At 49.6% G+C, this 10,274-nt stretch overlaps 1 protein-coding gene across 1 annotated transcript in view; it reads left to right on the top strand.

Annotated features, from left to right (window-relative positions):
• The first annotated feature begins 8,621 nt into the window (after positions 1-8,621).
• Positions 8,622-10,274, top strand: part of LOC120241873 (cytochrome P450 2A13-like) — a 6,969-nt gene continuing 5,316 nt past the window's right edge. The window contains 4 exon segments of the mRNA XM_039247257.1: positions 8,622-8,801; positions 9,081-9,243; positions 9,733-9,882; positions 10,136-10,271. Coding sequence (XP_039103188.1) covers positions 8,622-8,801; positions 9,081-9,243; positions 9,733-9,882; positions 10,136-10,271 — 629 coding nt within the window.

Raw genomic sequence — 10,274 nt, forward strand, 5'->3', positions numbered from 1 at the left:
ATTTATGACAAGGATCAGTATGTGTGGAGAAACAGAAACAGTCCCAGCCCCTTCCACTCACAAAGAATTAGTTAAATGCTGAAGAAGTCTTTGGGAACCCAAATGTTGAACATTTGGGGATGAGCCAAGCTGGAAAAGTCAAATGTAAAGTTGCTGGCTTCTTCCCAAGGACAACCATTCTGTAGCTGGCTCTCCCATCAGAGTGTGGGCCCGCCGCTGGTTGCCAAGTTCACTCCAATTAAAGAAGCAAATGCATGAGATGACATGCCTGGATTTTGTGCTTAGAACTTTGAGTTGAACGTGTTCTTAATTTTCCATGTGAATTTTGTCTCTTGCACCTGATTTCTTCCTTATTCGATTGCAGCATCCTCGACCTCAAAGTCATTAGGATTCCTTAATAAGAAAGGGGGATTCTGTTTTTGGTTTAGTTGCTAAGATTACTAAAATTAGCCCTTTCTTGGGGTGCCTGAGTAGCTCAGTCGGTTAAGTGTCTGACTTCGGCTCAGGTCATGATCTCACGGTCCATGGGTTCAAACCCCACGTCAGGCTCTGTGCTGACAGCTCAGAGCCTGGAACCTGTTTCCAATTCTTTGTCTCCCTCTCTCTCTGCTCCTCTCCCGTTCATGCTCTGTCTTTCTCTCTGTCTCAAAAATAAATTAAAAAGTAAAAAAAAATTTTTTTAATTAGCCCTTTCTTTGAAATCGGACTTCAGCTTTCCTGTTCTATTTTTTTTAATGTTTTATTTATTTCTGAGAGAGAGACAGCATGAGCAGGGGAGGGTCAGATAGAGAGGAAGATACAGAATCTGAAACAGGCTCCAGGCTCTGAGCTAGCTGTCAGCATAGAGCCTGATGCGGGGCTCGAACCCACAAACCGTGAGATCATGACCTGAGCTGAAGTCAGATGCTTAACCAACTGAGCCACCCAGGCGCCCCCAGTTTTGCTGTTCGAAACTCAAATCAGCTGCTTTCTCCACAGTGCACTTTCAGTTCTTGCATTCATAAGAATGTTCATGTACTGTGTAGCACGTCACTTCCATTAGACTTCCTACACGGAGTTCTTTCTGCACATGGTATTAAAGACCAAATACACTGAGCTCACCATTTTTGCGGAGTGAAAAGTTCGTATGAAAGAAAAATCAAAAAGTGAAATGGTCAAAGAATCATGGAGTTTCCTTATCAGTCTTCCGCACGTTCCTCGAAAATTGGGGCAAGACAAAAAGAAAAGCAGCCAGAAGAATGAAATTGGTAGCAGAACGAGAGGAGGAAAACATGCCAACTTAGAAATTAAACACCCAGGTGGTTGTGCCAGGTCAGAGCAGGTAATAACTGTGTATCTGGGTCTCATTTGTTTGTTGTTAGATAAGGCTAATGAAATTGCTTTTGAGCTAGGGATTCATTTCAGGGCCTCATAGCCGGCCACAGTGCTTCCAACACTACCTCAAAAGCCACTCAACCGCCCCTAAAAGGTAGAGTTTCTACAACAATTCTTGAGTTTGCCAAGGATGAATTTGAAGATGAGATGCCGACTCTAAATAACTATGTCCTTGGGGGATGCATCTAACAAGTGGATATAAGCTGTACCTGAACCAGAAATGCACTCTTAAAAGAAAAGTGTTAGAAGAATTTATAGAGAGAGGCTATCAGACTTCCTTTGCTGCAGTGTGGGAACAAGAAATCAGAATCGCTTACACGAAAATTCAAATGTTTCTTTTATATACACAATTTTGCTATGTGTTTACAAAATTTAAAAACTCACTGATGTCCGGCAGGTTATTTTAGCAATGATTCCTGCAATTGGGAAAAACAGCTTGGTACAACATGACCGGTCTGTCACTGGTTGATAAATGTACTAAACATACTCTCCAAGGATTTAAATTAAAACAACTAAAGGGTGCCTGGGTGGCTCAGTCAGTTAAGCGTCTGACTTTGGCTCAGGTCAGATCTCATGGTTTGTGGGTTCAAGCCCCATGTCGGGCTCTGTGCTGACAGCTCAGAGCCTGGAGCCTATTTCAGATTCTGTGTCTCCATCTCTCTCTCTCTGCCCCTCCCTCACGCATGCTGTCTCTCTCTGTCTCAAAAATAAATAAACTGTAAAAAAAATTTTTAATTAATTAATTAATTAATTAAAACAACTAAGTGGCCTTTGAAAACACACACACACACACAAAACAGCTTCCAGCAACATGGTTATGTGCTGCCATTACATTAAATCAAAAACTATATGCCAGAAGTGCATAGTACGGGATACGGTGTTGTATAGCATATTCACGGAACGAGAAGCCTCATTGCTGTTCAGGGACACTGATGCCCCAGAAGAATCTGCCAGTGAATCGGAGCCAGCGGCAGCTTAGCTGAGAGCATGGTGTGTGCTAACTGCTGGGAATGAACTGCAAAGAGAAAATGAACTGTCCCATGCTCAGATTTGATGGGTTTGTAAGTCTCAATATTAACTCCTTCAGCTGATGATGAATTTCAGACAGGAACGGGCACCTCTGATGTAGGTCTACTGTGACATAGAAGGAATATAAGTGCCCGAGTCCAAACATCCCGGGAGAAAAAAAAAACTGCACTGGAAATCGGTGATCAGTGATAATCTGCAGTGATGGGAGTGATTTTGTTTCCAAAGCCACTGAGTTCATTAATTTGTTAACTATAAAAAAACAAGGTTTAAACCTATGTTAGTCAGAAAGTAAAATCAGTGTCTTCCAGATATAACTACAGTTCTTTGTGATACTATGTGCCTTGTGTACCTTACCAAGCCTTTCAGACCACCTCTGAGAGCTGATTTGTAACCCAGATTCTGTCTCTTATTAGCTTTGTAGTCTTAGGCAAGTCCAAAGGATTTGTCACCTCTACAGTTAGGAAACTCGATCAGGTGATTTCTAAACTGTCCGTACCAGAATTTCAGCCTTCATAGCTTGCAGGAGCTGACAAGGTCATTGAAGCCTTAATAAACTCAAAACGAAATCATAAACTATTAGAGAAAGAGACGAGACCCCATGCTTCTTTAGTGACTTGCTGTTACCACACTTCTGAGTTTGAAAATAAAGTCAACTACTTAAAGGATTCTGCATATATTTTAGTGTACTCATCCAGAAGCACTTTTTGGGGAAAGCACCCAACGCTTCTGATTGCTGTGCTTATTAATTTATCATCGGAATACTAAATAAAGTCATAATTCAAATTAAAAAAAAGAGTTTCACATGTAAGATCATAAGCTCATGGAATTTGCTATCATTATCAGCAGTACTAGCATTTAGATTTAAATCAAGAAGGGGCACCTGGGTGGCTCAGTCAGTTAAGTGTCCGACTTCAGCTCAGGTCATGATCTCTTGAGTTGTGAGTTGGAGCCCCACATTGGGCTATGTGCTGACAGCTTTGAGCCTGGAGCCTGCTTCAGATTCTGTATCTTCTTCTCTCTCTGCCTCCCCCCTCATGCTCTGTCTTTATCTCCATCTCTCTCAAAAATATACATTAAAAAAGTAAATTTAAACCAAGAAGGCTTACCTAAGATTCTCCCTTGGAAATGTTTTGGAACTAGTGACAGGTGGTATGTTTCTCAACTCTGTGAATGTACTAAATTGTACTAAATGCCAGTGCACTGTTTGCATTAAAAGGGTTAATTTTTTTAATGTTTTCTTGATTTATTTACACACACACACACACACACACACACACACACACACAGTGGGGCTTGAGCCCACAACCCCAAGATCAAGAGTCCTCCACCCTACTGATTGAAAGAGCCAAGGCGCCCCTTCACCTTAATTAAAACCCAAAACATTCTCATTTGGGTCATAGATTTCAGGTACACTTGTAGCCATGAGCCAGCTTTTTCTGGGAGTTTGGGTGAGGCCAGAGGGTAGAGGACAGAGAGTTGATTGATGAGGATGGCGGAGGGAGCACGAGTGTGGCAGTCACGTATGTCTGCTCTGTCCCACCATCTGGCATGTCCACACCTGGCTTGTGAGGCTCTCTCTGCCCTGCGCTCCTCTCCTCCCCCACCTGTGAGCTCATCCAGCAAAAACCCAGTTCAAATGACATCGCCTCTGGGAAGCACTCCCAATCCTCAACCCCAAGGAGTAAATTATTACAAAACATTATTAATGAATACTAATGGTCACATTGAAGACTGGTTTATCCAGATCTGCTCTCACCAGTCTAAGAAATCCCTAGAAGCAGGGATTGTGCCCGGTTCCCCACATGTCCAAAGTGGAACTCATTATCTCCTGCCTCATACGTGCTCCTGATGTGTGTCCCCAAACCAATAAATGACACTCCCACCACCCCCCACACTGGGCTCCACCCTCACCCTACCCCACACAACCACCACATAACCAAGTGAGAATTCGTCTGTCTTTCCATATCTTTCTGCAACCCACGCTTCCTCCCCATGCTCATGGCCCTGTCCTCTGTCACCTGGAGCCTAGAGAAGTTACTTCTGTGTCTCTCTACCTGTAGTCTCATCTTCTCCAAAACTCGGAACAATCCCTCTGAAGCACAAACTTAACCGTCTTGTTCCCCTACAAGCCTCTGGGGCTCCCCATCATCTTAGGACAGAGTCCAGCTCCCCACCAGCTCGCATAAGGTCCAGCAGGTCCGATGACGACTACAGCCTCCTCGGTGCACAGGGCCCCAGATCCTTCCACCCTAACAGCACCCACCCCGCTCCCCTGCCTTGGCACTTGGATTCCTCTGCCCAGAATTCTCCCTCCCCACTCCCCCCATCCTGCCTCGCAAAATCCATACTTCGCCCTCTAGTGGCTCAGCCTGAATTGAGGGGGTTGAAACAGGTACCAATTCGGGGTCCCTACAGACACCTGTGCCTCCCAATCCTACCCTGACCCCTCTGTCTCCCCAACCTTGTCCTGACTGCTCTGTGTCCCCCATCCCTGCCCTGACTCCTCGGTCTGTGCCTTCTCACCCCAGCCCTGTGTGTTCTGAGCTTCACTGGCCTGTAGCTGCCCTGCCCAGCCTGTCCTGGTCACCCTAGGGTCCTCAGCGTCCCTCAGCACAGGCGCCACGGACTGGTGGGTTGACTGAGCGCTGGCTGGATGAGCGTCTTAAATGTGCTGAGTGGCTCAGGAGCCCGGGGGACACTGTGGAAGACATTTTCTGAGCAGATATTTGAGTTGATGCAGTAGGAGTTGACCCACTCAGGATGCTCTCAGGACACACATGTCCTACGCAGGCTTTTCCTTTGATCTTTGTCACTTGGGCCTTTCCTGTGACCTTTGAAAACTAAGGGAGGCAATTCCCTGGTGTTTAGAGAAGGGAGACAGAGCTGGGCCAGTGTGTGTTTGAATGCAGACACAGACAGGCACAAGCAGATCTCAGGCAGGTTCACACAGTGTGGCCCACATGCCTACACATTGTGCCACAATGCACACCCATGTCCATCCATACACCCATGCCCAGTCACCAGTAGCACATGCACACACACACACACGGTAACACACACAGACACAAACGTAGACACCCCGCAGCAGACATACCCCAAAGCATGTACTCAGTTACCCCCAGACAGACAGAGGCACACTGGCCCACACACACCTTGCCACACTTTCACACAGATGTGCATTTTTGGGCAGAAACAGGTGTGGATACCCACGTATGCACAAATACACACTTCACAAACACAGGCGTGTGCACAAATACATACATCAGCATGGACCCACTACATACATGCACACAGACGGGCAGACACCCCCAGCACACGACCGGAATGACACACGTATACAGATGGATAAATAGGAAGTAACATGACCGAGGCATCTAGGAGCACCTGCTGGACTCATTGGTACGAACAGAAACAGCCAGAAGCACTCAAGAGGGTTGAAGGGCAGCTGACCTGCAGGGAAGAGAAAGAGCAAGACAGTCAGACACAAGGGGAGAGACAGAGAGAGAGATGGGCAAGGGGCTGTGCAGGGGCCACGTGCCCCCCGCCCCCGAACAACCTTAGGGTCTACCTTGACCCACCATCTCCAGGCATCACATGCTCCGTCGTCCCTCCAGGAAGCCACGTCCAAGGTCAATATCCCATTATCAGCCCCAGAGGGAAAGGCTCAGCTGTGCCAAGGAAGGAAGGGCAGGGAGTTTCCGGCAAGGCTTTCTCTCCCTTCCTCTTTTCCCAAGGAAAAGTATTCAGAACTTTACACCAGAAAAGATCAAATCCAGAAGGGGGTTTAAAGAACCCCTTGCTCCTGTCCTTCATCCTGTGGAGTAATAGGAACAGCTACCATTTGTTGGCACTACTGCCACATACTTCACACCCATCAGCCATGACTCCTCCGAAAATGGCTAAGGGGCATGTCCTGTTTTTGGCATCATGAGACACAGAGAAGTGAGGTGGCCTGTTCAAGTTCCCACAGCAAAGAAGGGATAAAGCATTCCAGTCCAGGTCTTAATTGTGCTCTTAATTGTTGATACAGGCTTGGTCTGCTTTAGGGAAACTGATACCTGCCAAACCTGTACTAATACTCCGACATTTCTCCCTTCATTAAAACTAAGAAACATTCTCTGCCAAAGCACACAAACATACAATAAAACAAACCAACAAGAAAAGCATAGCTCAACAAACAACATCCCTCTTTCTACTTTGTTCTCTGCCCCTTGTTCCCTCCCCCACAGGACTATGGTTCAGTGGCAACATGCCAGTCCTGAGAGTGCCAACCTCACGCACCTGCACTCCTCTAAGGTTAGGGCTGGCGTCTGAGCAGCGGGTTCAACTATCAGATGCTGCCTGGTGCCCATCGGGGCCAATTCAGGCCCACAGACCAATCCAGCACCCATATGGTGCTCATGTCAGAGTTCGCCAGGACCAACCCCAGAGCCGCATGGTGCCACCCTACTGCCCCCCGAAGCCAGCCCAGATGGCCACCTGGACCTACTCTCAGACTCTCCTGGCAGCAGACATGGCTTTGTTAATGATCTCCTGATATCAAGTTCGGTGCCAACCTGTTTTCAATCCTGGTGTCTAAGATTGAAAACAGAACCCACCACTGTATCTCTGCATCCAATGTTGATGCCAATCTCCGCAGCACTCATTGTTAAACTTGGTCTGCACTTGGCCCTCAAGGTGGGCTAGGCCAGTCAGCGGAGGAAGGAATGGACAGACTTCAAATCCCAGCTCCCTACCTCCTTCCGGTGCGGCTTCTAGCAGGCGGCTTAACAGCAAAATGAGGAGGCTATGAACGAGCCCTACTGCTAGAAGGATTCCATGAGATCACAATCCGCACACTGCCCCTTCACCGTGAGTGCTCACCAAAGGGGAGTACCCTCTTGTTAGGGAAGAGGGTCACCGAGGGAAGGACAGCAGGGCCACCATCTGTCCTCATGCCCACTTTCAGCATCCGGGGCCTGGCTCTCTCCCAACTCAGGAGTTTTCCCAAACCTCTCCTGCTGTCATTCCCTTTGCTTGCTGACGGTAGCCCTGCCCAATGCCCAATCACCGCCAAGGGACCTGGCACACTCTCCCAGCCCACCTTCTCTTCTCAAGTGCTCCCTTTCCACTGGTGGGGAAACCTAGCCCCAGAATGGAGGAGTAAGCATACAGAGCAGGAGACGCAGGAGCCCCTGCCCACCTTCTGTTTTCTGTCTTCAGCATTCTCACTTACGAAGTGGGAAACATCAGTATTGCTACTACTAACAACAACCATGGAAATGATGAACCTAGTGAGCTCCCCCAGGGACCCGAGTAGGACAGGGGCGATTCTCTGTAAATTCCACCCCTTCGGACAGTTGGGACTTTTTGACACCACATTGGCGGATGTCGTTACTTATCTGCAAGTCCTGCCCATTCCCTCTGCCACTGAGACTACGAGTTACTCTTCTTTCCAAAAGAAAGTTCTACTTGAATGTGGCTCCGGACTTTTACCCCTTTCCCACCCACAGACAGGCCATGACATTGATCCTGACCTTGCTCTGAGGTCCCAGTGAGGATTCTGGGCAACAGAAGTGACACCGTGTTCAAAGCAAAGGCAGGTGAAAGCCTGGGGCATGTGCTTGCTCTAGACCCCTCTGGATTCCTGTATACTTCTCCCGGGAACCCCCATCACAGCCAGGGGTCACCCCAAGACCCTCAAATTCAGTCCCTGGAATCTCCCCCCTGAGAGAGACCTTTCCTTTCATCTTACATCCCTCCTCAGCAAGAAACCTCAAATCTTCATTCACACATGCCATCTCACTGTAACACCCTCAAACCCAGATCTTGGATTCTTTTCTCCCAAGATGCCCTAGCCCATAACTTTTGGGGCACTTCTCACTCTGACCTCAAATCCAAAGCTCTCGAATCTGAAACCAAATATTCCAAAATCCTGAGGTTCATCATTTGTCTACTGCTTTACCCAAGTCTGCAGCCCTGGGGTGGCCCCTTCTGAGGGGCAACAATACTCTGCCTTGGGACCCCTTCCCTGTTAATCTCCCTGGGGTCCCCTCTTCCTGCCTCGCTCGCTTGCCCCAAGCTCAGCCATGAGCCTGGGGGCAGGAGGCGGTGGGGGAGGCACTATAGCTGGGAAGTGAAATGGCACAATGAACAAACAGGACCAAAGTCCACCTTCTCTCCCAGGTGGTATAAAGGCCAGCCACCCCAGCCATCTAATGGTCACTCCCAGTGCCACCATGGTGGCCTCAGGGCTCCTTCTGGTGGCTTTGTTCACTTGTCTCACAGTGATGGCCTTGATGTCTGCCTGGAGGCAGAGGAAGCTCTGGGGAAAACTCCCTCCGGGACCCACGCCATTGCCCCTCATCGGAAACTACCTGCAGCTGGACACACAGCAGCTACCGGATTCCTTCATGAAGGTGTCATGAGACAGGGGATGGTGGATGGGGGTGGGGGTGGGGGGCAGCCTAATTGAGCTGGGACATTGTGGCAGGGGGTGGGCAAGGTTGGATGGGAGTCTTAGGAAAGTGGAGTTTTGCTGGTGGGGCAGCAGAGTCCTAGGCAGGAAAGAGCCGACCCTGGGATGTCCGGCCCCTTGAGTGTCAGACCCTGGGGGAGATGCATGCAGTGCGTGAGGTCTGGGCTCGGGGCCAGTTCCCAGTGGGGCTGCTCCCTCTAAGCACTGCCACTTCGGTCAGATCAGCAAGCACTATGGCCCTGTGTTCACGATCAACCTGGGGCCGCGGCACATCGTGGTGCTGTGTGGACATGAGGCCGTGAAGGAGGCGCTGTTGGACCAGGCTGAGGAATTCAGAGGGCGAGGAGAGCAGGCAACCTTCGACTAAATCTTCAAAGGCTATGGTAAGAGGCTCTGGATGGGGGCATGTGGTCAGGAATACTCGATGGCCTCAGTTTCCCCACTGTTCTTCTCCTGACTCACCCTCCCACCTAAGGCTGTGGCCGAGCTCTCCCCCTGCCCGCCAGTGTCCCTGTCCCTGGTTATTGTCCCCTCTCCCTGGTCTCTAACTTGATCCAGGATGTCTGTGTCTCTACTTCACCTGCTTTTTGGCCCCACGTCCCTGTTCTGTCTCACCTATGCCTCTTCTTTCTGTGTATCTGTGAGGAGCTCCTGCGATTTCTGCCTCAGAACTGTAGTCAGTCCATGTCCACGTCCTTGTCTCTCTCCTGATTGTTTTCTTCCAACTCAGTCTATCTCTTTCAATATTTCTCTGACTCTGAGTTGTATCTCCCTGCCTCCTCCCAACCTATCCATCCCCCACTCCTGATCTCTGCTCACCTCCCTCAACCTCTGCACCCACCCCTCACCCTCACCCTACGCTCCCTCCCCAGGTGTGACATTCAGCAATGGCGAGCGTGCCAAGCAGCTCCGGCGCTTCTCCATCACCACACTGCGGGACTTCGGTGTGGGCAAGCGCGGCATCGAGGAGCGCATCCAGGAGGAGGCGGGCTTCCTCATCGAGACCTTGCGGGGCACACAGGGTGAGCTGTGAGCCCGGGAGACTGAGGGAGCAGGAGGCGAGCATCCATGCAGATGTGTGTGCTTTCTGGAAGTCCCCTGGAAGGGGACTGACTGGACTGGGGGAAGGCGTCCAGGCTCCTGGCTCTGGGGTCTTATGCTGGGAGCCTGGCTCATCACTGTGGTCCCTTTCTCCAGTTCTCAGGTTGGCGTCAGACTGCCCAGTGGACGCTCCCCCAGATCCCTGTCTCTCCTCAACCCTATCCCATTTCCCAGGTGCCTTCATCGATCCCACCTTCTTCCTGAGCCGGACAGTGTCCAACGTCATCAGCTCCATTGTCTTTGGGGACCGCTTTGACTATGAGGACAAAGAGTTCCTGTCACTGCTGCGTATGATGCTGGGAAGCTTCCAGTT

The sequence above is a fragment of the Hyaena hyaena genome, unplaced genomic scaffold, assembly GCF_003009895.1.
Source record: "Hyaena hyaena isolate Hyena2069 unplaced genomic scaffold, ASM300989v1 scaffold_9, whole genome shotgun sequence".
Classification (NCBI taxonomy): Eukaryota; Metazoa; Chordata; class Mammalia; order Carnivora; family Hyaenidae; genus Hyaena; species Hyaena hyaena.